General features: G+C 40.1%; 1 protein-coding gene across 2 annotated transcripts; it reads left to right on the top strand.

The window, feature by feature from the left end:
- Positions 1-616: 616 nt before the first annotated feature.
- Positions 617-25,053, top strand: BAALC (BAALC binder of MAP3K1 and KLF4). Of its 2 annotated transcripts, XM_054060550.1 has the most exons (4): positions 617-847; positions 17,957-18,070; positions 18,940-19,109; positions 21,023-25,053. In XM_054060550.1, the coding sequence occupies exons 1-4, from the start codon at positions 700-702 to the stop codon at positions 21,125-21,127; spliced, it is 537 nt and encodes a 178-aa protein (XP_053916525.1). In that variant the 5' UTR covers positions 617-699; the 3' UTR covers positions 21,128-25,053. The 2 variants fall into 2 exon arrangements, with proteins under 2 accessions (XP_053916525.1, XP_053916526.1); XM_054060551.1 differs by lacking the exon at positions 17,957-18,070.
- The last annotated feature ends 2,440 nt before the right edge of the window (positions 25,054-27,493 follow it).

The raw sequence follows: 27,493 nt of genomic DNA, 5'->3' as shown, positions 1-27,493 counted from the left end.
AGGGGGAGCTCTGCGCCATAGTGGGGGCAGTGATGCCCTCTCCTTGGGTTCCCTGGAGCCATGGATGGAGAGAGACTGGGGACGGGTGGGCAGGTGGTAGGGTGGAAGAAGAATCATGGAATCACTAGGTTGGAAAACACCTTGGAGATCAGAGTCCAACCGTACATGACCACTACTAAACCATATCCCTGAGCACTTCATCCACCCGTATTTAAATATCTCCAGGGATGGGGACTCAACCACCACCCTGGACAGCTGTTCCAGTGCCCGATAACCCTTTCAGTGAAGGAATTTTTCCTAATGTCATAGAATCATAGAATAGGTTGGGTTGGAAGGGACCTTAAAGATGATCCAGTTCCAACCCCTCTGCCATGGGCAGGTCCAATCTGAACCTCCCGTGATGCAAATGAAGGCATTCCCTCTGGTCACCTGGGAGAAGAGACCAGCACCCACCCCCCACAACCGCCTTTCGGAGACTTGTAGATAGCTGTAAGTTCTCCCCGTAGAAAAGGAAAAACGGAAGGGAAGGGAAAGGGAGGCAGGAGGAGAAAGGGAGGGGACAGCTAGGATGGAGGCGGGGGGGCGGCTGGTGGAGCTGATAAAGGCGCCGCGGAGGAGGAGGAAGGCGTGCGAAGCCGCGCAGAGCGGGGCTGAGGCGGCGGGGAGCGATGCTGCGCGGGCGGTGAGCGCCGAGCTGCCATGGGCTGCGGGGGCAGCAGGGCGGATGCCATCGAACCCCGCTATTACGAGAGCTGGACGCGGGAGACCGAGTCCACCTGGCTGACCAACACCGACTCGGAGAGCCCGGCGCAGGAGGGCGGCGGCGCCGAGCCCGGCGGGCGCCCCGGTGAGCGCGGGCGGCGGAGCGGGGACGTGTCCGCCCGCCGGAGCCCCCGGGAGAGCTCGTGGTAGCGCTGCGGGGCTTAAACGGGGGTACGGGAGAGCGGAGGAGGGGCTCGGAAGGACCAGGGGGACGGTTTGAAGATGAAAAAGGGGAGATTGAGATGAGATATTGGGAAGAAAAATGTTTTACTTGTGAGGGTGGTGAGACGCAGGTTACAGAGAAGCCGTGGCTGCCCCGTCCCTGGAGGTGTTCGAGGTCAGGTTGGATGAGGCTTTCAGCGACCTGATCCGGTGCGAACTCTCCCTGCCCACCGCAAGGGGGTCGAATTGGATAATCTTTAAGGTCCCTTCCAACCCAAACCATTCCGTGATTCTGTGAAGTCCTGGAGCCTCTGCTGTCCCCTGCTGCCCCTCTCCTGCCCCGCAGGCGGGACTGGGCACCCGCCCTCGGGGCTCAACCCTCGCAGAGGGGCTGCGTGTGAGAGAAGGCATATAAATGCCATCAACTGTGTAATAGCAGCACCAGAACGGGAGAGAACTTGATCTTTGAGGCTTTTGCTGGGGAATACCTGGCATACCTGGGAATACCTGACTTGGTTTTTTTCAAAACAAGTCATTTAGGAAACAGGTTTAAAATAAAGAAGATTTAGTGATATGCCAGCCTTCTCCCACACTGCTTCAAATTAGGATGATATACAAAACCAAAACCTGATCGCATGGTGGGCTGCATGGGAGCTGCCCTTCGAGGCTGAATGTCCTCACTCTTGTCAGCATGGAACGTTCTAGCTTGTGCACTTGAGGTATTGCAGTAGGGGCAGGGTATTCCAGTAGGAGCAGAGGTCAAAAACAGAATGAGGAGCTCTGACCTGATGTGGAATTTAACGTGTTTGAAGAATTACTATGTATTGCAGTGGTATCTAGAAATCTCAGTCTAGGTCCAGAAATTCTTCATCGTACTAGATGTTGCACAATCACAAGGTGAAAACGAGCGCTGCCCCAGGTAAATGACAATTTGCATATAAAGCAGTAACTGCTTATAGGAGGCTTCAGAAGAAAAAAAGTAGCTTTGTGGAGTTTTATAGTGAGCTACAAAGCACCAGGAAGAAATTGTGAAAATGCAGGAGTAGAAGTTCACAGAGGTGGGCGTCACAGGCCACCTGGGATAGGGAGGTGATGACTCTGTGCTGGCTGAAATATGGCAAAAAGGGACAAGAGAACTCATATGAAATTATGAGAATTTGAAGGTGAGTCAGAATATGAAGTGCTGTATTGAACAGGATTATGTAAGGACTTTAAAGAAATTCAAGATGGTACTGGCTGGTAACCTTGAATGACAGGTGGCAGTCTTGTCTCTATCAATGAAGACACAGCAAGTGTTTCTTGAGTACCTCTCCTTAGCATTATCTTAGCCGTGTTGAATTTGAGTTGGTGCCTAAACATTGTATGCAGAAGCCAGATAGTCTGAGATTTGATATTGAATAGGAAGTGATAAAGAGGTAGATCAGCAAGTATTCTTCCTAGAAACATACGATAATTGAATTTGAATTTACAGATGAGAATATCAGAGATAAGGAGGACAGCACTCAAGTCTGATAGAGACTGATTAGAGTATGCGAAGCTCTTTACAAAAAAAACTTGCAGAAGAAATTAGAGAGGAAGAGGATGGGGAGAGGACAAAGGATGGTGGTGGCAACTTAAGGGACCTGAGGAATGTATCCTGGTCCCAATTAGTGCATCAAAAATCATGAAGTGTTAATACTTCATTGGGAGCTGTTGTAGGGTAAGGACTGAGGTATGAAAGGAAAAACGAGAGGTACTCCAGGGACTAGAAACAGCATGTTCTGTGAATTTACAGATGAAAGGGAGAGGAAGCAGCAATTGGAGGGGCAAATGAGGTCAAGTATGGGTTAAGAGGTGAAGAGGAAAACATGCCTTTAGTGTGAGAACTGAAAACTACTAAAGCATGAAAGGGAAAAGGGAACAGTAATGGAGGGGCTAAGAGTAGGGTGAAGGCGATGAGGAGGTGGGACATGACATTGGCATAAGTGGAGGCAGGAAACTTCTGTAACAGGGACATAGAAGGGAGGGGGCAGGCGGGGAAATGAGGACTAGCCAAAGGCGGCTGGTGAGAAGAGGATGAAGTTGTTCTTTGTCATTATTCTCTTGGAATAACTTGGTAAAATTCTATTAAGAGGGAGAAGTGGAGGTGGGATGAAAGAAAGCTTTCAGGAAAATGCCAAAAGCAGTAAAAGGTGTCTGTGATTGTTGTCATATTTCAATCAAGTGGAAAAAACAACACCAGACAGTGGACATCACCATGGAGATAGGAGTAAATCAAGCAGGGATGAAAGAATGTATGGTATACAGGATCAGCAAGCATATCAATGAGGAAAGGGCTAATAACTACTGTATATTAATCTTAGGAATCTCATGCCACCTCAAAATTTCATTATGTCTTCCTCCTTGTGTCAGCCAGCATATTTAGATTTCTCTGTCAGCTCTCATTTGAACTATGTATAGCCAAATGTTTGTATCTTTACTAAAACATTTTGAAAGCTAAAATATTGAATTAAAAAGGAAATAATGAGTTTTCTTAAATTTTCCTTTTGCTTTTCCTTTCTTCCTGTTTCAACTGGTTTCTTAGAATATTTGTCCACTTTCCTATCTGATTTTTTACATATGCTTTAAGAAGATGTATTACAAATCTTCCTGTTTTTTACTGGAAGGCATATAGGACAGTATCAGTTGTGATAAGATAGTTTTTCCTAGGTTCATGACAAATCACTGTCAGCCATGAATATAGGTCATAGCAATTCGTTGCAGTGCTGAGGCAGAGGCTTTGACAATGATAAGCAGGGTAAATTGATACAGATGAAATGGGTAGAAAAATAATAAATAACTTCTTGAAGCACTGCGGGTGGTGAAATTGAACGACGCCTAGAAGATAAGTGTATGCACTGTTCATAGGCTGAGTGGCTTCCAGGAGGGAGGAAAAAAAGGAAAAACTCATCATGCACCCATAAAACAGCTGTTTCTTTTAAGAACATCCATTGCTGTGAGTGCAAAGAACTTGTCGGAGGATTCAGATATTGCACAGGCAGTAGCTGGGGAAAATAATAGACTACGTTTTTGCTTGGTAACCGTTCCTTGTTCCTTGCAACCTTTTGCACAAATTGCCTTCTCTTTAGAGGGTCTGATTCAGCTAAGTGAAGAGTTAGCACAAGTAATGACTTTCTGGGGAAGTGAGAATCTGCAGGTGCAGGTGAGTCCCCAGGGCAGTCACCATGGATTACAAGCAAGCTGCGGGTGAAGGCTGAAATAACAAAAACTGCACACAAACCGTGAGGTTTTTGAGAACACATTTGCATAGCCTGCTGTGTTACATTGGGATAACTCGCTGATATGTATTTATATGTGTAGGCTTGGAACTTAAGATGCATAATTTTCTACCAGAAACCAGTACTGTAAAAGTGCTTTACAAACCTGTTCAATACTACCTGTAACAAAATTTTTCTTTTGTTTTGTTTTAAAGCAGGCTTTAAGACATCTTATTTCTATTTCTTTCTATTTTTCAGTGTCTAAGTTAGCTGCTGTATTCAGTTATTTTCCTTTATTATACTTGAAAGTGCCACAGGGTGGATAAAGCAGCAGAGACCTTGCAATCATGCTTTACCTTACAGGCTGCAAACTCCTTAGGATATGATCTCTTCTTGCTGTTTTCCAACAGCAGCCAGCAACATAAAAGATCCCAGTCTTGGCTGGAGATTGCTATTGAGATGTAAATAAAAATAAGTAATTTTTAAATGATATAGCAACCAAGTTAAAAGGAATTCTCTTGTATCACAACTGAAAAGCTGCATGTTGATTACCTCAGGACTCAATTGTTCAGCTCCTCAACTAATAAAACTTCTCTTTGTTTTTTATAATTACCTGACTCGCACTATTGACTAAGGCTTTAAAAACAGAGATAATTGTTTTTTTATTCTTAGTACTTTGCGCTATTTCTGTAGTAAAGTCTTTTTTTTTTTCCTGAAGAGTATGAAAAATAATTATCCACGTTTCACACAGACTCATCTCATGCACTTGGGAGAAAAATTTGCTTATGGCATCAGCAAATGTAACTGCAGTCAATGATCTGCCAGGATTGAAATCTGCAATTTAGGGTTGGTTCATTCCCTAGCAAAGACATTTACAAAATATCTATGAAATGGGAGTAGAATTGAGGCCTTTGTAAAATAAATAAAATTAGAGGAAAACAGAGAAATTTTATCAGGATCTAGAAATCTATCTAGCTAACAGTTTATCTTGCATAGTTGCTTTTAATATAGTTGTGACTTTATGAATAATTGTTGACTTAAATGTCCAACTTATGCTGCTGCTCTGCTATTTTGTGATTGTTGACAACTGCGGGAAGTTTTACAGACCGGGTTCATCTTTACTGTTAGGCTCTGGATGAGGCTCAGTATGCACAATCCAGGGGTTTAGAGGTAACCTTTCATACAGAAGTTTTTGAAAATTGCTTTTCCATCCTTTACAGTTGGAGAGGCTGGAAGCAGCCGCAGCCAAAGAGCAGGGCTATGGTGAACACCAGTTGCCATAACAACAGGGACCGGTGTTGGCTTGGACCAGAGATGCAGTCATCTCCTCTTTCATTTACCAGGTGTACATCAAGTTAAAAGCATAACAGAAATGAATAAGCAAGCATCAGGTCATAAATTAAGAACTTTGTGCAGCAGATGGTTTCTTGTAGATCGGACTGCAGAGAAGTATTTAATAAAATCCCTTTATTTTGGTTAAGAGCCAAAGAGTGAACACTTTTGCTAGTGTGTGATATAGATATATCAGTATCTCTTTGTGCTCTTACACCCGTTACTGCTGTTCTTACAGAGTGGCAGAATCACTGGGCTGATAGGGACCATTTAGTCCAACCTCTGCTTAAACGAAATCAGATAGAGCAGGTTGCCCAGGGCTGTGTCCAGCCAGGTGTGAATAGCTGCAAGGGTGGAGTGTCCATGACCTCTCTGGACAGCCAGTACCAGTTTTCAGACACATTTGTTACAAAAAAGTTTTCTTATGTTTAAATGGTGTTTCCTGAATTCTAACTTGAGCCCATCACTCCTTGTCTTTTCACTGGATACCACTGAAGAGTCTGGCTTTACACACATGGATAAAATCACCTGAGCCTTGTCTCCTCTGGGATGATTTCTTCCCATTGTCTGAAGAAGGCCTCATCTCCTTCTTCATGATCTGGCAGTCCGTGGCAAACACCCACCCCAGCATCACCTGCATTGATCTGAGACTGGCCCAGCAGCTTGAGCTGGCTCATCACTGGTCCCAAGGCAGAGCTCCGTGCTTTTGTTAACATGCTGTTTCAAAGTCTGGTATGTTTAAGAAACACTTAGAGCAATAATTCTGATACGTGTTATTTTCAAGAGTCAACCTTATTACAGTTTTATGGTGAAAGTGAATAAATACAGCCTTTTACTGGGCTGTAAACATATTACAGTAATCCCTATTCTACCTTAGTCCAGACCTTGGATGTAATGAGATGGTATTTGCTACAGGATCCCATTTTTATATTGTTTCTGTATTTTAATTATATGATCTCTGCCATTTCAGTTGTCACTAGCCTCAGTATGGAGGGTGGTACTGCGGAAACCTTTCTAAACCACATTAAAATGGGAAGAAAATTTAAAATTGCACATAGGATGTTTCATGGAGTTGAGAGAGAAAGCTTTTGGATCTAATTTTTACAATCTAGCTTTCAGAAAGCAGCCTTCTCATGTGCCTGCTCAGCTTTGCACACTAGCTTTTTCTGTGTTTACTTTTATGTGGACGGACAACAGACTTGTTATATGTGTTAAGTGACTGTGTGAAGTGTGTAGGCGCTTCTGTCTGCACAAGAAGAGAGTACGGTCCAGAGCACTCTAAAAATAACTTTCTTAAAAGCATGATTTGGTAGGATTATTCTTCAGAGGGGTTCTTTCCAAATAGCATCTAGTTTTGTGTGGAGCCTTACTGCACCTCTGGAAGACCACATAAATAGTGAACCTTCCTGTCAGTACTGAAAGTACAAACGTGGTACCAAGTGTGGAGGTAAACCAAAGGCATGAAAAAGCACAGAGCCCCTGCTTGCTTCCAAGCAGTCAACCATTCCCATAGGCTTTAAGAACTTCTAGTTGAACTTTTCACAGCATATCTGCAGGAAATGTTCCCTCAGAAATGGAAAACCAACAATTTTTACCAGTAAAAAAGTAGCATTTCTGCATCAGTCCACGGATCAGGGGATTATGAAAAACCTGTATGGGGCTTACATGGCAAAGGTTTGGTAGCAGGGAGGCTGCAGGGGTGGCTTCTGTGGGAAGCTGCCAGAACCTTCTCGTATGTTTGACAGAGTCAATGCCAGCCGACTCAAAGACGGACCCACAGCTTGCAAAGGCTGAGCCCATCGGCGATGGTAGAAGTGCCTCTGGGATAGCATATTTAAGAAAGAGGAGGGGAAAACCTGTGCAACAACCTGTAGCCGGAAAGAGGAGTAAGGATATGTTAGAGAAACGGCTCTGCATACATCAAGGTCAGTGAAGAAGGATGGGGAGGAGGTGCTCCAGGTGCCAGAGCAGAGGTCCTCTGGAGCCGATGGTGAAGACTGTGGTGAGGTAGACTGTCCCCTGCAGCCCATGGAGGTTAACAGTGGCACAGATGTTCACCTGCAGCCCATGGAGACCCCCATGCTAGGGTAGATGGATACCCAGAGGTGGCTATGACTCTGTGAGAAGCCTGCACTGGAGCAGGCTCCTAGCAAAATCTGTGGCCCTGAGGAGAGAGAAGTCCAGGCTGGAGCAGGTTTTCTGGCAGCACTTGTGACCCTATGGGGAACCCTCACTGGAGCAGTCTGTTCCTGAAGGACTGCACCTTGTGAAAGGGACTTGTGCTGGAGAAGTTTATGAAGAACTGCAGCCTATGGGAAGGACTCATGCTGGAGAAATTAACGGAGAAGCTGCCTCCCATGGGAAGGTTCCCATGCTGGAGCAGGGGAAGAGTATGAGGAGTCCTCTCTCTGAAGAGGAAGGAGTGGCAGAAACAACATTCCATGAACTGACTGCAACCCCCATTCCCTGTCCGCCTGCACTGTTGGGAGCGGGGGAGGTAGAGAAGGTGAGTGGCAGGGCACCTTTGGTGGGTAACCAGCCAGGCTCAACCTACCACAGAACCTTAGATAGCAATAGAGGAACAAAGTATAATTAAATGAATATTCTCTGTAGTAAATGATGGTAGTCAACTCACTGGCCTGAAACTACTCAAGATTGCCATTTTTCATTCAACATCCGTATTTGAGTTAGAACCCAATCAAACATTCCAGTATTGGCCTAAGACAGTATTTACTCTACCACAAGAGGGCCTTGAAATTATTGGGAAAAAATTAGACTAGGCAGACATGTACATTTTTTTCTAATAACTGTATTATTTAGCATAACCATTGCTGTTATTTCTTCTAATCATATGTTTTCATCTTCGCTGTTGTCTGATAGTTTAATACTAACTTAATTTCACAATGGCACAGATGTTATTTAAGAGCAAAGGCTGAAATACAGATTGGAAGCAACAAAATATTTCAACGTATTGTCAGAGAACTTTGGCATTTTTATTTTATGTTCCTGCGTCATCCCACCCCTCCCCATCCACCCCTGAAACTAAGTCTCTTAAGTGTAGAAAAAGGCCTGTTGATACTGAGACAATCTATGCTTAAGCTTTTTGCTAAATTATGAGAGTAGGATTGTTAAAGGCACAAATGTTGTTTGAGATAATGTTTAGGGAATGCAAGGAGTTTGGATGGGGCTGTTGCTGCCATTTTGCACCATGACCATTCTGTGTAATAATATGCTTTGTGGGTCTTATATTTATTTTGTTCTATTGATTTGGTTGAAAAATATAAGTGATACTTATTTGGCCCATCACAACATACTAAGTGACCTCCTTTCATCACCTCTAAAAGTATTTTAAAATTAATTATATACTAATAATCAAATGCCATACAAAAAGGTGGAGTTCATAGTGAGCAAAAATTTATTAAATATATCAGAAATAATTGATAGATGGGAAAATTTCTTCTATTATGAGCCTTCAGCTTGTTATTTTGTTAGAGGCGTTAGACTCAACTGCTGATAAACATCAGTCTTGTTTAATGGCACGTGGTCAGTGATGTGCAGGTACTGCACAAAACCTCCTGAAAGGTCTTGTTGCCTTAGGAGCAGCTGCCCTGTGCCAGGAGGAGAAGGTAGGGGCTGGGGAGTTTCTCGCTGCCTTCTGCTTCCTTGGCAGCCTCTTCATTGCACTTTCTGTCTCTAGGAGTCCCTCAAAGCACTGCAAAAGCTGGAAAATAATAATAATGATAACAACAATAATAACAATAAAATTAAATATATGATAACTTTTCCACAAGGCCTCTTAGTTTCTGATTAGTTCTCCTGTAGCTGACGGCCAGCATTCTTGCTAGATCCCTCCTGCGCTCTGAAGCAGACCTACTAGATCGATCACCCATAGTTTCCCCTAGCACAGTCATTTACCTGCAGATGAAAAAAAATCATGACATATGCTATGTGCATCAGTTCTTGAATTATATGAAAGGCTTTTCTTCCTGTCACAGAACCAGAAAGCAGAAAAGTTGTTGAGCAAGGTGATTTGCGGGAGGGATCATTTGGAACCTTCTGGCTGGATAATTTTCCATTGCAAATGCTTCCTTCTTGAAACATTGAAATGTTTCCTGAGAATAAATTTTTTAGTTACTGAGAGCCAAAGGAATGTTGTTAACTTCTTGAAGAGCTGTTGCCCTTTGCCTCAGCAGTGGGTGATAGGGAGGACAGTGGAGGGAAAGGGTCTGAAAGGGTTTTGGCAGGAAGCCTGAGCAGTGGCTTTTGTCAATGATAGGTCCTATTTGCAGGATGCTCAGATGGAAATGGTTTGGAAAAATCCTTCTTCTTGTGGAAGAAGGTTTCCCATCCTCCCATCCCCCACTTAATATCTTGATTCAGGTTATTTTAAAATTCTTTTTTCTTTTCCTCAGGAATGAATTTATATATTCTGGCTGGTTCCAATCCACTTTAGGAATATATAGTTCAAAACCATCAGAATTGCAGTGCTAAAAGCATGAATTTCTGCCACTTGCATAAAGCTGCTGCCTAAGCACTTTCTGAGTGTTTCACAGCATCCATAGAAAAGATGAAAAAACGGTCATGGGTTTATCCAGTAGATTGTTAACAGCTGATGACGTTAGGTTTTAGCACAGCTCATTTTGGGATGATGGCTAAATGTGAGTGATAATTTTTTGACACATGTAGAAATACCTTAAGCCAAAGCATTTTGCTATGATGAGTCAGTGAAGACATCAGTATTCTTTCATATATTCATAGGCTCTAAGGCTGGAAATGTCACCTGGCCGTAGAGCCCACTGGTCTTATCCTAAGTTAATTCCCATGTGAAGCACACATTTGGGGCATTTAGACTTAGTTTACAATTTCTTGGTGGCTGACATTTTGCCTGAGCTTTTGTAAATTAGGTCAGTAGCTAATCACTTGTTAAAATACATGTCTAACATCTTATCTGGAACCTTTAGCATCAATTTCAAGCTGCTAAACTTCAGTGAGCAAAAGTGAAGAGCAATTTCAGCTCAAGGTTCATGTATATTTAGATGCTTTTCATAAGAATTTCGGTTTAGTCTGCCTAAATATTTTTACTGCTCCTCAGTATGATTAATTGAAATGATACTATCTACTCATCTTAACGTTCCATGCATGATTAGCGAGGTAATCAGCGTGATAATACTACTTTCCTTTTCTGTGTTGGAAATTAGTCTAAAACATAATGAGTGATGTTTCATTACCACATCCTGAAGGAGAAGGAAAGACCATGCAGACATCTACAAATCTAAGCTACTGTTCAGAACCTGTCCTGAAACAGGGTGAGTGCAGTTGTGGGAAGGGTGTTTGAGAGGTGGACGGCAGTCTGCTGCTTGTTTCCATCTACCACAGTGCTTTCCTATAATGGGAACTACTTTATTTGTATTTTAAGGGAAGGGACAGACAGAAATAAGCCAAAAGCAAGCACCTTTGGAAAACTTTTGGCGTGGTTTGTATACCCATGATGTAAAGTATTGTGCATGGAGAGTATAATTTTTATGGTGAGTTTTTCATGGGCAGTGCAGAAACACAACCTGTGTCTTTGCAGATGGAGAAGCAGACCCCTGCACTGCCTGTGCTTCTAAAATGCAGTATGATGGAAAGCACTTCAGAGATTTGCTATTTGTATGTTAGTTTTTCGCTTTGGAGGAATGCAAGGTCTGTTTCTGGCACATCATGTGGCACTGGTAAATTACTCAGTCCATTCTGTCTCATTATTTTGCCAGGCATAAAATGCACTTAGCCTTCAATGTCTTTGATTCTTCTATGTTTTTGAAGGCTCTTCCACGATGTAGTGAAAATTCACTTCTTCTTGCCTGTTCCAGTTATTAAAATTCTCATCTTCATCCACCAAACTCTGTTTTCTTTCTGCCATTAAGCCCTTCCCTAGTACCTTGATTACAATTCTTTCAAGTTTGTATTTCTTGTCTTCCCTTCAGGGTCAGACCAACATCCCCTTATTCTGCTTTCGGATTCTGTTTTCCATGTAGAATACTTTGTCTTGATCTTTGACACAAACACTTGTTATTAAAGAACGTTGCAGTGTGCTTTTGCTGTTTGGAATAAATATAAATTTTATATTCACCTTTCATTCCATAGACGTGGTTGCAGCACTGTTAAGTTTGCTTACAAGATAGTTGTACCAGGATTCTGTATCATCATTTGTAGTAAAAATATACCAGTATGCAAAGATTTAGCATCTGCCTGTACCCGAAAAATTAGGCCATGTCAGGAATATCAGTGTTTGCAGCTTTAATGCTGCCTTTTTCTGTATTCTACTTGTCTGCTAGAATCCTTTAATACTCTCTAGGAGAAATCTTCATATTATAGTGATAAATCTGACAAGACTTTTAGAGCTATTTATCATATGCTTCTTTATGCATGTGCATGTTAAATTTCAGTTTTACAATCTTTTAGAAATGTCTTTTACAGAGAGGAGCCTCTTGCTTCGTTACAAAATGTCAATGGTAAAAGGAGTTATGAAATACAGAGATCTATAGGACACTCGTTTGTTTTGTGCTCAGAAACAAAGTGGTAGGAAATATGGAAATAAGCAAAGCTGCCAGCCAAAACTGTCACAAGATGTGCTTTGGTCTCCCGTTTTGCCAGGACTGTGATGTGCATAGAGTCATTTAAAAGTGCTAAATGTATTCATTGTAAGCCAGTTCTTTTAGCACTAAATAAAACAGTTAATCTTACAGGACCATAAACCATAATCTTACAGGAGAATATAGTTCCATAAGGCTTTTGAATGTGACATAACCATGGCCAGAACAGGATTTCAGAGTCTGATTTTTCTTCTTCTATTAGCTGTTATCTGAGCCCCATTGTCTGCATAAATACAGAATTTCCTCTTATTATCATCTACTTCCCTTAGCACTGGAAGTAGAAGAGGTACCTTCCAAACAGAGAATTAAGAGGCTGTCGGTGTTCTAAGGCAAGCTGAGTTCAAATAGCATCCCATGGAATTCAGAAGGAAGGCATACAGCTCACTCCCGCTTCCCCATGCCTGTTGAATGTGAGCTGTATGCCCTGGCATGGATCAACTCTGCTTGGTCAAAGTCCAGGGGGAAACCTGCTACACGTGGAGAGCTTCATGTAAGGAGAACAGATCTCTTTCCCCTGCCTTTTCCCAGGCCATGGGGAAAGCATTTCCCTGGAGAGACTGCAGAATTTTGGTGACCAGTACAGAACATGTAGAAGATGCAAATACAATTGTTTTGGTTTGCTTCACCACCTAAAATTTGTACTGCATTAGAATTCAGGTAAGTAATTCTGAATTCTCTGAATGTTCAGGCAGTAAATTTATCGTGGTATTGTATTTACCAATTCAGTAAACACAAAACATTGTTTCTGGTGACATTTTCTTGCTGCAGCAGGTCCTTCTTTTGCAGATCTTCTGGATGCTTCATGCTGCCTTACAAACCCACTCTCTGCTAGTACTGAAAGTTTCTGAATTCTCTCTTGTTAGGGTAAAAGCTACTTGCATTTTCCTGAGCATCTAACCTCATCTTGAGGCTTCTGCTTTGGAAGAAATTACTTAAACTTGACTTTGGTCACAACCTCCGCGCCATCATTTTTGATGGGACCCATCCTGTCTTTTATTTCTGCAGCAGTAAGTACATACCAGCATTCAGGCCTGCAGATATGTCATTTTCCCAAGCATACATTGTTTCAAATCAAGACAACAGTATAGAAAACAGTATTCTCTGTGGTTATTATCACTCTTGTATGAAAAGCAAGAAAGTGATTGTAGCAAATACATACTTCCTCTGGAAGAAACTGCATGTTGTGTTAAAATTGTGCATTTGTCTTTACTGTGAGATTTCTGAGAGTCTATTTTTACATTGCGGCATCTTATTGTGCAGGGATTTTCTAAAACAGTTTCTTATGCATTATTCATGAGATAACAGCCATGATAAGTAAAAAAGGGTATTGCTGAACCAGAAAATTGCACCTTACAGGTTTTCATAGTCAATTCCAAAGATGTAAAATTTAGCATGCTAATCAACAGCTACCCATTTTAAACAAATACAGGCTTATTATTCAATAGCAGAGCATGTGACAGCACAGGGTCTGCAGCACTGGGTCAGATCTGTAACATATTTGGGTCAGAATTCATGTCCTGTTCTGGCTACTGGTTGCTGCTTCAAAATAAAGTAGGACAATATTGTGACAAGCGCATGTGGAATCATTTTCTCCACAAAGGTCTGATTCTTTTGGCTAAGAATAACTTAGCCACTGAACTAGAAGGCTTCATACTCCTGAATTTCTTGACAGTATAAGCTATTGCAGCATTGATGTTTTTTGTTAGTCACAGAAATTTTCAGTTCAGTTTTGGGTCTTATGAAGATACTGCAATTCTGACGAGGTCCATGCAGAGATCCGGTAGACCTACCTTCATGCCACCCATGCTTTGAGACATTTTCTGTAGTCCTGATAGTTAAGGGACACGCCTAAATGTTGCTATCCACTTCCTTCTCCCATTCTTGATCATTAGAATATATGTATTATCTTTCTAATATATTACATCGATAAGGTCCAGCAAAAGGCCTTAAGGAAGTCATACCTTTATCTTCTGTCATGCACAAAATTGACCCCCCGTAGTTCCCACAGACGGATTTCTCCAAATGCATTAGTGCCTTTATATCAGGTTTCCAAGTTGCATTTAGGGGCTGAAATATGCCTTTATTTACAGCCTATAACTCTTTTATGAAGAAAACATCTGTTCTTTACAGGATGATTGCATCCTAGCTGTGATTAATACATTACTAAAGAGTATGAAGCAGAAGGAGTCATGATGATAATAACTCTCATTGATTAATAAAGAAAATTTTAAAGCAGATATAGAATTAAAGTAATAGAAGCACTGATGTGTTCGGAGTCTTCCTTCTAAAATCTAATTTTGATGTTTTCTTGGACACACTGAATTTTTCATTATGTTTGCAGCAGACAGAGTAGGAGGTTATCCCAGGAAGACTGGAAAAACTTGGTGTTGTACTGGCAGTCTGAATATTCAACGTTAGGATAAACTATTAATTAGTAGCAGCAGTTCTTGGAGAGTTAATTTTATTTATGCAGTTTATGTGAGCTACTTAAAAATACCACGGCCTTTATTTTTTGTGTTAATAGTGACGATTGTCATGTTCTATTCTCTTTGTCCTCTTCTAGGAGTTAATATTACCTTTAATATGCCTAATTTTCTCCTCACAGGACCTATATCTCAGATGCATTTGTCTTGTCTTGCTGGTCTTCATATTTATATTAGATGCCTCTGAATTTAGGTAGCTTTCTGTTCATTATATATTGATATAATTCTAAGACTGTTCTTGAATGTCCTTCTTTAAATTCGGTAACAGCTAAAACGTACCCAGATATTGTACAGATGGATTTTTAGTTTTGATATGTACAAATCAATAATGACAGTGGATCTTTTTCTATATCTAAATTTCCCAAACTTCTTTATTTTGGGAATTTTGAAAAAAAAGGCAGTAATTTAGCACCAGCATTTTAGTGAAAAAAACTTGTGCAGATTTGTTTTTCAAAATCCAATCAAATTTTTAATTTGGAAATACACAAAACAAAAGATTATTTAAACTGCCATCATTTGGTCTAAATCATCAGATTTCTTAGTGAAAGATCTTTTAGAAATAAAGATTCTTTGTAATCAGTCATATCGCACCTCGCAGTGGGCCAACAGCCTCTTAAGAAATCTTTGGGACACTGTTTCTCCAGCAACACAGTGGGAATCTTTGGCAAATCCGGGTTAAATGGGTGAAACAAATGCACATCCCCTGATGGAGGGTAGTTGGGAGCAAGGTGAACCTACTTCTAGAGGATTTAGACAGCTCAGCAAGGCACCTCAATGAGAAGAACAAGTGTAGCCGGATGAGCCGGGTTTGGTTTGGTTTTGGTTTGTTTGCTAGTGCACCGACCTAAGCTGCTTTCTGCTGCTTGCTTTGATTCCCGTGCTACCTCCCAAGTTGTGCCAGTCCAACTGCTTGCGTCATTGGGTCATGAATAAAGTCTAGGGATAGATTTCAGTCTGAACTAACCCTTTTTTTTCCTGGTGCTGTTGGAAAAAAGTGTTTGTCAAACTGCAACCTAAAGGATTTCTGTTGGTCTGGTAAGAAAGGCAAGAGTTAGCAAGCCAGTGAAAAGGAAGGTGACAGGAAGCACTGCCATAGGAGAGACAATCATTTTAAGCACATTTCCTGCTGGAACGAAAAACTAGAATTAGTAAGCAATGGGTCTGCTGCTTGGGTACTCTCCCCACATTCATTAGAGAGAACTCCTGTATGTTCTTTATGAATAAGCCTGATTACATGCAGTGAAATACCTGCCTCTTACTGTACATTCCTCCTCATAATGGGAACAGCCTGGCGGTCCCCTGAACCCTGACAAACCATTGCAAAGGGAAGGGTCACCATTGCATTGGTGGGGGGGTGATGGTCAGACAGAAACTCAGGTTTTGGGAGTGGAGCCATAAGAATATTCTGGGTTTGCCAGTTAAAAATAAAATACATGGATTTGACAGAGGATTGTGGTGGGATCTGTGATTCCATGATTCTATGATCTACTGTTTTCCCTGGCCTTAGGACGCCCACAGGCATTTGTCAGAGGTTGTCCTGGCAGAGGCCTCGAGAACATAAAGAGTGTTACTGAACTTGTTTGTTTAAGTTTCTACTGAACTTATTTATCGAATACTGAATTTATCGAATACTGAAGTTATTTATCGAACCCATGCTGTGAGGACGATATAAATGTCTCGACAGTTAGCTCAGTTAAACGACACTGAGCATTACCAACCTGCTAGCTTGCAAATTCTGTATTGTACGGAAGAAGTAAGTTAACTTTTCCATTTTTGTGTAGTGTGGCAAACCCCAAACAGCAATACAAAAATATTAGCTATTTAAAAAGAAAACGTGCTCCTAATCTTTTTTTTTAACATCATCTCTATTTTGCCATCAGCATTGTGTTACATATCTAATCTATAAACTAGGTGCTGCTTTATGAATTGTCAACAAATCTGATGCTGTTTCTTCTACTGCTCATGCATTCTCATTGTAATTTCTTCTCAGTGCTCATAAATAAAAAGCAAGTCACTGAAGTCTTTAAACTGTTGCCCACTTTCTAAATCATCTATATGCCAACGAAAAAGAATTCTAAATTAGTTTCTTATCTTCGAAACAGCAAATGTATTTCAGAATAATAAAAAAAAGCTTTTTGCATTGCTTTTTACACTAGTATTGGTGATCACAAGGTCACCTATATAAAAATATAGTAAAGTAATAGTGGAAGGTTCAGATCCTGATACTTAGTTCATTTCTGGCTAAGTATTGTGAAAAAAAGTCTTACCCCTGCCATGCAGGATGCAGCAAGAATGCTTGGGCTGCAAACTAACACAGGGCAAAAAATGAACCATTCTCAGGATTGTCGTTTTCCATCAGCCTCCAGAGATGGATTGATGTAAGCAAAATAGTTCTGTATGAGACTGCAGCTGCAACACAATCTGATAAATGAACAATTGTGCATAATAACAAAGTGACTTTTCAGCTGACAGCTGTTTCACCAGACAATTTAGTTAGAGGCCACATGGCCAAAGGGATACATAGCAGAAAGTAATTTAGTAGGATGACTCTGCAGAAGGAAAAACTCATAATTTGTATATGTTTGGAATGTCCAAGATTTCATTAATGGAATTAGTATGTATTGCCTATAGCATTTTGCCTGTTAAGAGCGATACTCGACCCTGTTCTCACAGCCTCACTGCAAGGTGAGGCAGTAGACTACAGTGTGACTCCTGGCTTAGTGCTCTGACTCACACATGGCTAATTGCCTCTACATCTCCCTTCCTGACAATTGATTTTGTATATTATATCAGTCTGTGCTGCTTACTGTTCTGCACTGAGTCATTTTTCTGCTTCTTATCTTGCACTGTGGAGTGGTAGGAAGAGATGAGACCTAAGACACAAGTAGGTATGGACTTTCACGAGAGGCAGGAGAGGTGACTCTTGTCTTGTGGGAAGTTACCTGTAGATTTAGGTGGGAGAATGACATTCGTTTTATATCTAACAGAAAAGGCAACTTCCAAAGCCTGAAATATTTTTTTTTGTTTTAAAAATAAACTACAATGTAATATTTTCAAGTTTCAACTCAATGTTTTCTATTGAAAAGTAGATGATTTAGCACTGTTGGTGATTACCACTACAAGTTAAGCTGTTTTAGGAAAACTCTAACACCATCTTCTGACTGCTTAGGGAAGTGCAGTGGCTGGTTTGTATTTAGACTTCTCAATCTTACCCAGCGTTTGATTATTTCAATATTAAGACTTTGAATATTTGGCCGAAGATATTTTGAATATTTTACTGATTTCAGTCATTGTCTTTGCTAGCTATTACTGATGTTGCTTTCTACTCATAAATTGGTTTTTCTTATAGATTTCTGGGAAAGGATTCAGGACTTTCTCGGCTTCTTTTTTAATACCCTTAGTACTGTGTTTGAATTCCCACCTGATTCATGGCAGAAGGTTTTGTTGGCACTGCATACTTCAGGTAGTAATGAATTGTCATTTATTTTCTTCATATTTATTTTTCACCTAATATCTGTGACTCCTTGCTTCTTCCTCTGGTTTTGATACATGCATTGCCTGTTAGTAATTATGGGATTTATTTTTTCTATTTGAACATAAAGGTCTTTATAAATAGAATTGTGAACTCCAGTCATGCATTCTACTTGTTCCTTGCATTTGGATTTCAGACATAGAGTTGCAGCCAGATGTTTAGTGCTCTGCACTCACCATAAATGACAACTGATTTTTGTTAATCCAATAAGATAAGAACATTCTTCTAGGCTGGCCAATATCATATTGTACAACACGTCTTATCCACACAGAGCAGATAGCAAATTATTTATTTGATTACTGATTGTCAAAACAAAATGAAATATATTTTTCCTGAATTTTTTGCCTCAACTTCTGATTTTAAAAATATTTAAGGCCATAAACAGAGCAATCTCTCCTTCCATACCAGTCTGATCTGTGATGCTCACATCTAACCCCTTCATTTTCCAGAACGGGAACAGATTTAAGGGAGCCCCTCTGGGTCCATAGGTCATGCAAGCAGCTGTGTGTGTGGAGAAGCCAACAGAGCTCTGCAGGTGAACAAAGGACTATTGATATGCTGCACTCATTAGTCAGCTTTCCACATTGTCTAAGCCATTGTTTCACTAAGCAGTGGACTATAGGAGAAAGGCCAAACAGTGGAAAGGTGACAAAAGGAGGTAGACCTTTCCCACCATAGCACTCTACTGCACCTTCCATGGCTTGTGCTCTCACAACGATGTGGTGAAATAGCAGGAAGCCAGAGACACAGCTACAACTGTTCTTTCATAGTAATCACACATTTTCATCTGTCCTTACTAGGTATTCGCGAGGATGGAAAATCAGCTCAGACAGGTGTAACTACAGCATCAGCAACAGCTGGAATGCTGAACACCGAAAAGAGGAACAATGGTGGTCCTCAGTCTGTGAACCCCATGGTCCATGGCACGGGAGCTACAATACAGAGACAAAATGGCTTCAGAGCAGCAGAGGTAAGAGTATAATTGTGTTGCCTGATGCTCAGCACTTGCTTCTACCAGGTCAAACATAATTTTTGACAGTCTTTGCTGCAATCACATTGTATTTAATGCCTTGGCGTAACACAAAATGATGGCACCACATCCACAGTATGACTGAGCCTAGCACCTCTGACCACATCTCGTGCCTGAATAGCCACAAAATTGATGGTTTATTTGGATACTGGAGTCACACGCTTGTTACAGCAAAACCCCCTGTGCTTATTTATTTCAGCTCAGTCCAGCTGTGGCATGTAGTGTGCAAACTATTTAGATTAATTATCTGAAAGGGAATGTGTTTTCCTTAATTGCTGCTTTGCTCCAATTATGTTCACTGCACGAACTCTGGTTCATTCAAGGGTGGATGCAAAGCCTGAAAAAGTTAATGGGAGTCTCTTCAGTAACTTCACTAGGCTTTGGATCACATCCTGCTCCTTTCTTCTGCTCACCAACTGTGTACTTTGTCAAAGGATCATCCAGTGTAACAAGAATGCATAGAAACCCAAGGCTTTGGGGCTAGACCAAAGCCCAGACTTCTTCCTGTCTCTCACATGTTCCCACACACTGCCCTGCTTGCACAGCAGCAGTTTTTCTTTTACCTCTACATGCTGTAAGAATACAACACGATGCTGCAGACCATGCCCTCAGGACTTGGGTTCTGCCATCAGCCTGTAAGGCAGTAGCAGGTAGATGGCTTTACCTCTCTCTTTCTCATTTTCTCCAGCATTAAGACTTACCCCCTACCCTATTGGCCGGATACAATATGTGGTGTCGAAGGGGAAGGCGTTTGACATAGGCTGCATCTACAAAACTTTAGTATTGTCTCATGAGTTTAGTGTCAAAATAACTTGGAAGTAAAAGATGCTGAAAGGAATCTTAATACCAGCGAAAGCAATATAATGGTCAGACACCCCAAAAGCAAAGGTGATATTCAGATTATATCACTGGCTGACAATTACCTGGCTTGATTTTCATTATATGTGTAGCCTTTCAAGAGTCCTTATGTGAGTTTGGAGAGTCCTTGTGTGAACAGCAGCACGGGGGAAGTAGGTAGTAAAGGAGTATGTGTATTCAGGCTGCATAAATGTGAAGTGATAAACAGCAGCAAATAAGTATGTACCTTCCACTCATGTCAGTGGAATTTTAACAGACATTATTCCACCTGGCTTTATTACCATGTAAATGATACCTAATTTATCTGACATTCTTTACACTTACAAATTGTCTCATGAAATTCTGGAAATGCAATTATCAAAACCACCTAACTCAGCTCTGTGTTTCCATCAGCCCAGTTCTGAGTGTCCTTTGCCAGACCTATCTAGTTTACTGCTCACTATAGTGCGTTGCTTATGGCAACAAGCAGACATACTAGGAGAAGGATAAATTTAAATTAAGGATGCACTTGCATGCCTCAGACAGGCTACCTTATCTGAATATTTGGAAATAATCTGATGAAGCTTTGAAAGGTATATATTGTACTTCAGTCTTATATGCAGGTAAAACTTATTTTGAAACTGTATTTTCTATTAAGAAATGGAAAATACTAGAAAATTCTCAGACTAGTCACTCTCAATTCCCAGGGACATCAGAAGGAACCTCTAATTTCCACTTCTAGACTGAAACCAGATTGATTTACTCTGCTTTTAGAATACACGCGTGCAGAGATGCTAATAGTAGCCAAGAGGATTGACCCAAACCTTACTGATGTTCACAGTCTTTAAAGCAGTTATAAAAGCTTGCATCCATGCTGAATGAGAATGTTGCTGCTCATCACAGTACTATGTGAAGAATGCTGAAACCTTTCTGTTTATTATGTAGAACTGTTTTCATAAATCAGGAGGTAATCATCAAAGACTCAGTGTGGAACTCACTGTTTAAAACTTTCACAGAGTAAATGGGACGCACAGAAAATGTCTACAAAAGAAGTCACCATTAATGTTACAAAAAATATTAGACAAAGTGACAGAAGGAAAACAAAGAATTGTGTCAATTAACGAAGCAAAGTGCAGGTGAGGATGGACCAGCAATGCTTCGCAGCACTTCGGATGTCATCAGTCGCTGACAGTATGAAGATCTCCAGGTGTCCCATGTTGAATACAGCAGGCAGCTGCTGCTGAGTGCCTTCAGATATTTGTCTTGTAGAAACCACTTGCAGTCACTGTAGGAAGTTCAGATGTCATTTGTTTAGAGCAGTAGAACTGTGCAGACATACACCAAAATTCATGCCATTTGTTTTTTACTAAGTCTAACATTATGTACTTGTGTATGCCCTGTTCTGCATTGCTATTAGAATGAGGCTGGATGATGAGAGGTACAGTTCATTGTGATTTGGAACAGAAAATGAACAAATTAATCTGCATTTTCAGTCTAAGGGATTTTGAGTATGTATATGCAAACCCACAGAAGAGCTCCCTTTCATAAAACTCAAATCAGAAATATTGGAAAGAGACATGGCTTCTATAAAATGTCTTCTAAACTATATATATAGTTTATATGTAGTTGTTACATACTATTCTTCTTACATATTTATCTTTTAATTACTTAGTTTTAATTGGTTTTCTGTATTGAGAGAATTTATGTCTTAAAAGCAGTAGCTTTCATATATTGATTAGTCTTACTCGAAGTTCCTAACCTTAGCTGGCACCTAGGGGTCTGTCTCCATTATTTCGTACATGCCCCCTTTAATTATGTTGAGGCTATACTGACTTGGAAAAAAAGTGATCGTTAACATTACATCAAAATAACTATAATTCTTAAAACAGTATTCCAATAACAGTTCCAGAAATTAACTTTATTTGATCAGATATATTTTATTTGCTGTGCGGAACTTATTTAATTACATTGTAAGCATCGTGTATTGTAGTACTCCATGTTTCTCATAAATATACAGCTAAAAGGAATATAAATGTTTAGTTTAGAAAAGACCAGGAATTAATTCAACGTATTACTTCACAATATAGAAGTAATAATATATATTCTCTGTGAGTTTGTACTTTTGTGAAGATAAAAGATGTAAATTTATTTGCCTCCCCATCAAGCAATATATGAGTATCCTTAGAGGGCCATTTAAAATAACTATTCAAAAGTTGTTCATAACAAACAGATGACGTTGGGAAGAAAATCCATGTATGAACTGCAAGAAGTCATTTTTAACATAGGCAAGTAAGTATAAATAGAATTGTGGGACTGAATCCTAATTTATTCCATGTTAGGATCATTTTAATAACTTGCTGCTAGGTGTGTGAGTCTTTAGTACTTTCGCTGGAGTACAACAACTCAGTGTAATAGGGAATTGTTTATAGATTATTTCAGTACCAAGGCAAACTAAGTCCAGAGTCAGTGTGAAATTTTTGCATACAATAGAATATGTATAAGAAACATTTATTTTTAGAAGTCCTGAAAAGGAGCAAAGAACTTATGCTAAGCTTTCCACAGGCCAATATGTTATCTGGTAAGTGATTTTGTGGTGCAGAGGAAATAGAAAAATACTGAGAATAGTGTTGTATGAATAAGAAAATGGCAGTCTGTATGTCCTTCTAACTTGTGGCCCTCTGCCAACTTGCTGGCAACATAGTAGGAGCGGAAGGTACTTGACTCACTCTAACAATAGATAGTGGCTGTAGCAGCACAGCAATATTAATTTAGAAATGGCTAAACATTGTTGGTGGCCATGTACTGACCTAACTGAAAGCACGCATTTGGGATTCTGCATTATTTGTGTAGAGCAGAAGATGAACCATTTCAGATCTGTGCCAGGCTTGTAATCGGCTTCTGTTTCAGATTTACTGGCAGACAGAGTGCAATATAAGCTTATGAGACAGGAGAGCTACAGGAAGCAAATAATGATGCTGGTGTGTAAAATGGTAGTAGATTTTGAAGGAAGACAAAAGGTAAGTTTTTTTATGTAAGAAGCTGTTCCACAGGTGGATTGTGTGGATGCCACATTAGGATAAGTAGATGCACGAATAAAGGAGTCCTGGCAGTGAGATTATTTACTAGCTAAGAAATTGTTACGTAACAGTGTGCTGACCAGATGCATCTGATGGCTTGGGTCACACAACAGAAGAAAGCCTGCAATGCTGCATAACGCATCTGTTTGAGAAGCAGGGTTTGAGTCTCATGTTCAGAGCGTCAGATGTAACAGGAGATGGTCTTGGTGCATAATGATCTAGGCAGTACTACAGAACTTGCTTATGTTGACCACAACTCCCATAAGAGTGGCAGCTGTGGAATCGTGAAGGCTGACTGACCTGGGTGACTCTTCCGTCTGCTCATGATAAATTTCCTGAGCTACTTCAAGATCCAATAAACCGGTTTATATCATGAAACTTAACTTTAGGGCATTCAAAAACTGGACCCAACTTCTATGGTACAAACCAAGTCTAGTTACAAGCAATTTAAAAACCCTTCTCATGTAACACCACATTACTGTTATTATTCATTAGGTGATAACTGAAAAGAAATTATATTATGTCTTTAGTGGCTTCTTAGGTCTTGATGCATAAGCTTCAAATGACCTTAATAAAACTAAGAGCATGTTGTGGAGATGTGGATCCTGCCTGTGTACATAGATAGGGTTATATTTATGTTTTCTTCACTTTCCTTCTACTAGAGACAACCACCAGTAGAAATGACCAATTTGTTTATGAAAGAACGTACCACTCTGTATAATTAGGAGTGACAGGATCTAGTCTGTACTGCTCAAGACAATTTAAAGTCTAAAATCAGTGTCCTGTGCTGGTTTTAGTGGAAGAAGCAAGCTCAAAGAATCATCTGGACATCTTCATTCCAGATGGACTCCCTAGAGTCTTATTTACAGTGTTAGTTCTTCAAGTAGCATATTTCAAATACAAACAGTTCAAATACAGGAATTAAAACAACCATGTTAGGAGACACAAGCTTTTATATAAAGGACCTGCAGACAACTCTGTCTCCTTATATGACAGGATTTTTTAAGTGTCATTTTCCCCCAAAAGACGTTCTGCCACATAATCTGTCCATTGGCTGCACAAGAGGATTTCTAAAGCCACACTGAAACAACACACAATTTCTGATGAAATGATTTGTCAACATTTGATGAGTTTTTATGATTTGGTGAGTTTTTATGATTTACCTGTCAGGTTTTAGACAGAAAGAAACTCATTTTGTCATGTTTCCAAAATTTCAACACACCACATAGATAGGATTTTACTCTGATACATGCATGCAAATAAAATACGTATGCTTCCAATATATGAGAAACTAAATCATTCAAAAAAGTGAACATTAGATAAAGGAGAGAATTTACAGTTACCAATAGACATCATTAGGCAAATTTGTCTTCTCAATAACACAGTGCAATTTTATCTTTCAGTATTCCTTCACCTTGTCCCTTGTGCTTCCTTAATGTGTTTCATCATTTCACCATTACTATATGACACTGGAAGACACAATTTTACTGCGTGACAGAATTTATTTTAATGGAAAAAATAAGAGTATAATTGTTGTGTAAGCAATATATGAGTACTGGCTTAAACATGCCTTCTTGCTAGCTTAATGGCTAAGATCACATACAAAACAGAAAACATACTTTTTATCTTCCTAGTATGTTTATACACACATAAATTCATATGCACATGTATCTGTGTGTGTACAGTGTAATGTCCTTAGTGTGTATTTCTGTTCTGCAGTTCAGGCATGGGGTTTTGTGAACCTTTTAGTTGTGTTTTTAAGTCTGACAACCAAGTATAAAATGTTTTACTATTTGAACTGAAATCTGTTTTACATGCTTTATGAAAAGAATGAGCTATATAATTCACGCACAGAAATTGTGTTTGAAAAGGCAGGTTTAGTATTTTGGAAATAATATCTCAATTCAAAGTCAACTAAAGGGACCATTTTTGTACTCTCATTTTATCTGGAAATTATTGAAGAATGAACTTGGAAGTGAAAATAAAGAACACTTTTTAAGTATCTGTTTATTACTCCATGCATTTTACATTCTTGTGTTTACTGTTGATTTATCTTTAAAAGCCAAGACCAAAGACTGCGAAGGTATAATGAACGGTTCCCACCTCCTCTCTTCATGGAATCAGAATATTTCTGTATAGTCTGATTTCTTCAGGCTATGACTCTTGGGACTGTGTGGTCACATCAAAGAAGCTAAAATGTATATTTTCCTCATAAGAAATTGTATTTGCCAAAGCAGGCTTATGGGGTTAAAAAATTAGAGGAATGGTAGCTCTGTAATTATGAATGGGAGAGTTTGTGGTTGCTGCCATGGCAAAGGTGAAAGAGACTGGGAATCTGAGACATTTTCTCCTGAAAAATGTAATATTTTTGGAGGGAGGGAAGAGGCCAAGAGCTCAGAGTTATAACCCAGAGCTGGTGCTATAAATAGCAAATTTGGTACATGCTGAGGTAATCCTTCCCCATTATGCAGCATTAGAAATTCCCTGCTGAAGCACTCAGCCGATTTCTGGCACCTCACTTTAAGAAAATCTGAAAGAGACGAGCAAGAGGAGTTGGTGGCTTTGGAGGCACAGTTCCCCAGCAGAGCCTGAGGAAGGCAGTGCAGCAGAGAGCACTGGTGGGTGCCTTCTTGTGATCTTCCTTTATGTTGACTGAAGAAGACATAGAAGAAAACAAGAAGAAATGGACTTAAGAGGAAGTTGGGAAGATTAATCCAAAAACCAAAAAACTCTCGAGGATCAATAAGTATTTGACGTATTATCTAGGAAAGCTTCCTAAGATCACAGTAGAAAGATGCCTGTTGTGTGGCATAGGGACAATTGATTCATCATTTAACATGTTGTTTTATCACAATCACCAGAAATCCCAGTTCTGCTTTATTTTCTAGACCCTCTTGTTCTTCAAGGAGGTCTTCCCTGAGGTATCCTGGGAACAAAAAAGGCATTTTACATACAGTATTGGTCTTGTATTACTCAGGGCTCATCCAAATATAATGACTGTGGGTAAAAGGAATGACATGCCCATGTCATTAAAGCCCCACTTCTCCTTGGGTGGTAATGATAGCTATTTGTTCTTCTTCATCTCTTGTCATTTTTACCAGTTGCACCAAGATGATTCATTACTAAAATTACTGCATAAGAACACAGCATGAGACAGTCCTTGTCCCAAGGGACACAGAGTGTTGCTCTCTGAGACAACACATGGAAAATGAGTATGATCAACAGCAAAGGGGGAAAAAAATGAGCCGGCTGTGGAGAAGGATGGTTCTGCATGTTAGCCATGCAGGAGGGTTCTGCTGGTGAGCAATGTTTTAAAATCTTAGAGAAAATCTGTATGGCATGGCAATATAAAGATGGTATATATTCTAACATGCAAAAAAGACAATATTTACTTGTGGATGGTGGGAAGCACTTCAGTGCTAAGATAGAAATGGCTACAGGACTTGCTATATTCATCAGAGAAGCATTACCAAAAATACTACTGTCAAAAATCAAGTGGGACAATGTATAGATTGAGTCTCAGTTAGGCTTCAGGATATATCTCTATCCTTTTCTTCAGGCAGAAAATATTAAGCATTTCAGATTTGTTTGATGTAGCCATGTCCTCTTCTTCTTGCACAAGGTATTAATAATTTCTGATGTATTTGAGGCCCTTCCAGAACATGGTGAAATGAGTATGCAATGGGTGACTGCTACAAAGGTAGGCAAATGTGATAGGAGGACTAAAAAGTACCACAAGAGACAGTAATAAGCAAATCCTGCTTGGAGGGCTCACTGTTACACACGGTGGGTACAAAAAGCTTTTTTCTACACATGCCTCAGGGACGTAACAATACAGACATGACCTTAGCAAGGGCTCTGCATTTGGATCCCCACTCAAGGCAGTACATCTGTGGTGTCCAGAGTTTTCTGTGACGCTGAAAAAAAAAAGAATCCTTGAAATCATGAAAATTAATAGTCAGTGCCTGTGCAAAGATTAAAAAAAAAAAGTATCCAGTAGCGTGGAAAGAACAGCAGCCAAGTGTAATGCAGAAGAAAATGGCACAAAGCTGCTGCTAAATGAATTGTATGAGCCATGCTAGCAACAAAGCTGTTAATTGCCTGTCAAAACCGTCTGTGGTCTCCAGGACTCCAGCAGCAAAAGATTAGCAGCCAGCAGAATGGTTCACATCCAGCAGGATAACCAGCAGTGGAGAGATCGTAAAGGGGATGTGATTTATTCTCCCTGTTTATTCAGTGCAGGTATTGTAAATGTATGAGGCATATAGAATACTAATAAAATATCCTTGCTCCTGCTAAAAGCAGCAGGTAGCTGCTGCATTGTTTAACATGTGCCATAGAAATAAACTCATAACTTTCCCAGATAACCCTTTTTCCCCCCCCCGCAAAGTTACGCTGTTTTTTTAAGAT

Source organism: Cuculus canorus, chromosome 2, assembly GCF_017976375.1.
Source record: "Cuculus canorus isolate bCucCan1 chromosome 2, bCucCan1.pri, whole genome shotgun sequence".
Lineage (NCBI taxonomy): Eukaryota > Metazoa > Chordata > Aves > Cuculiformes > Cuculidae > Cuculus > Cuculus canorus.
The sequence above is the reverse complement of the archived record's forward strand: the minus strand, read 5'-3'. Positions and strand labels throughout refer to the sequence as shown.

Excerpts from the sequence above, each read along its gene's own strand:
- BAALC (XM_054060550.1), top strand. The coding sequence starts at position 700 with ATGGGCTGCGGGGGCAGCAGGGCGGATGCCATCGAACCCCGCTATTAC. Across the intron at positions 18,071-18,939 it reads GTTGGCACTGCATACTTCAG|GTATTCGCGAGGATGGAAAA; the intron begins GTAGTAATGAAT and ends TGTCCTTACTAG. Across the intron at positions 19,110-21,022 it reads ATGGCTTCAGAGCAGCAGAG|AGTAAATGGGACGCACAGAA; the intron begins GTAAGAGTATAA and ends AAACTTTCACAG.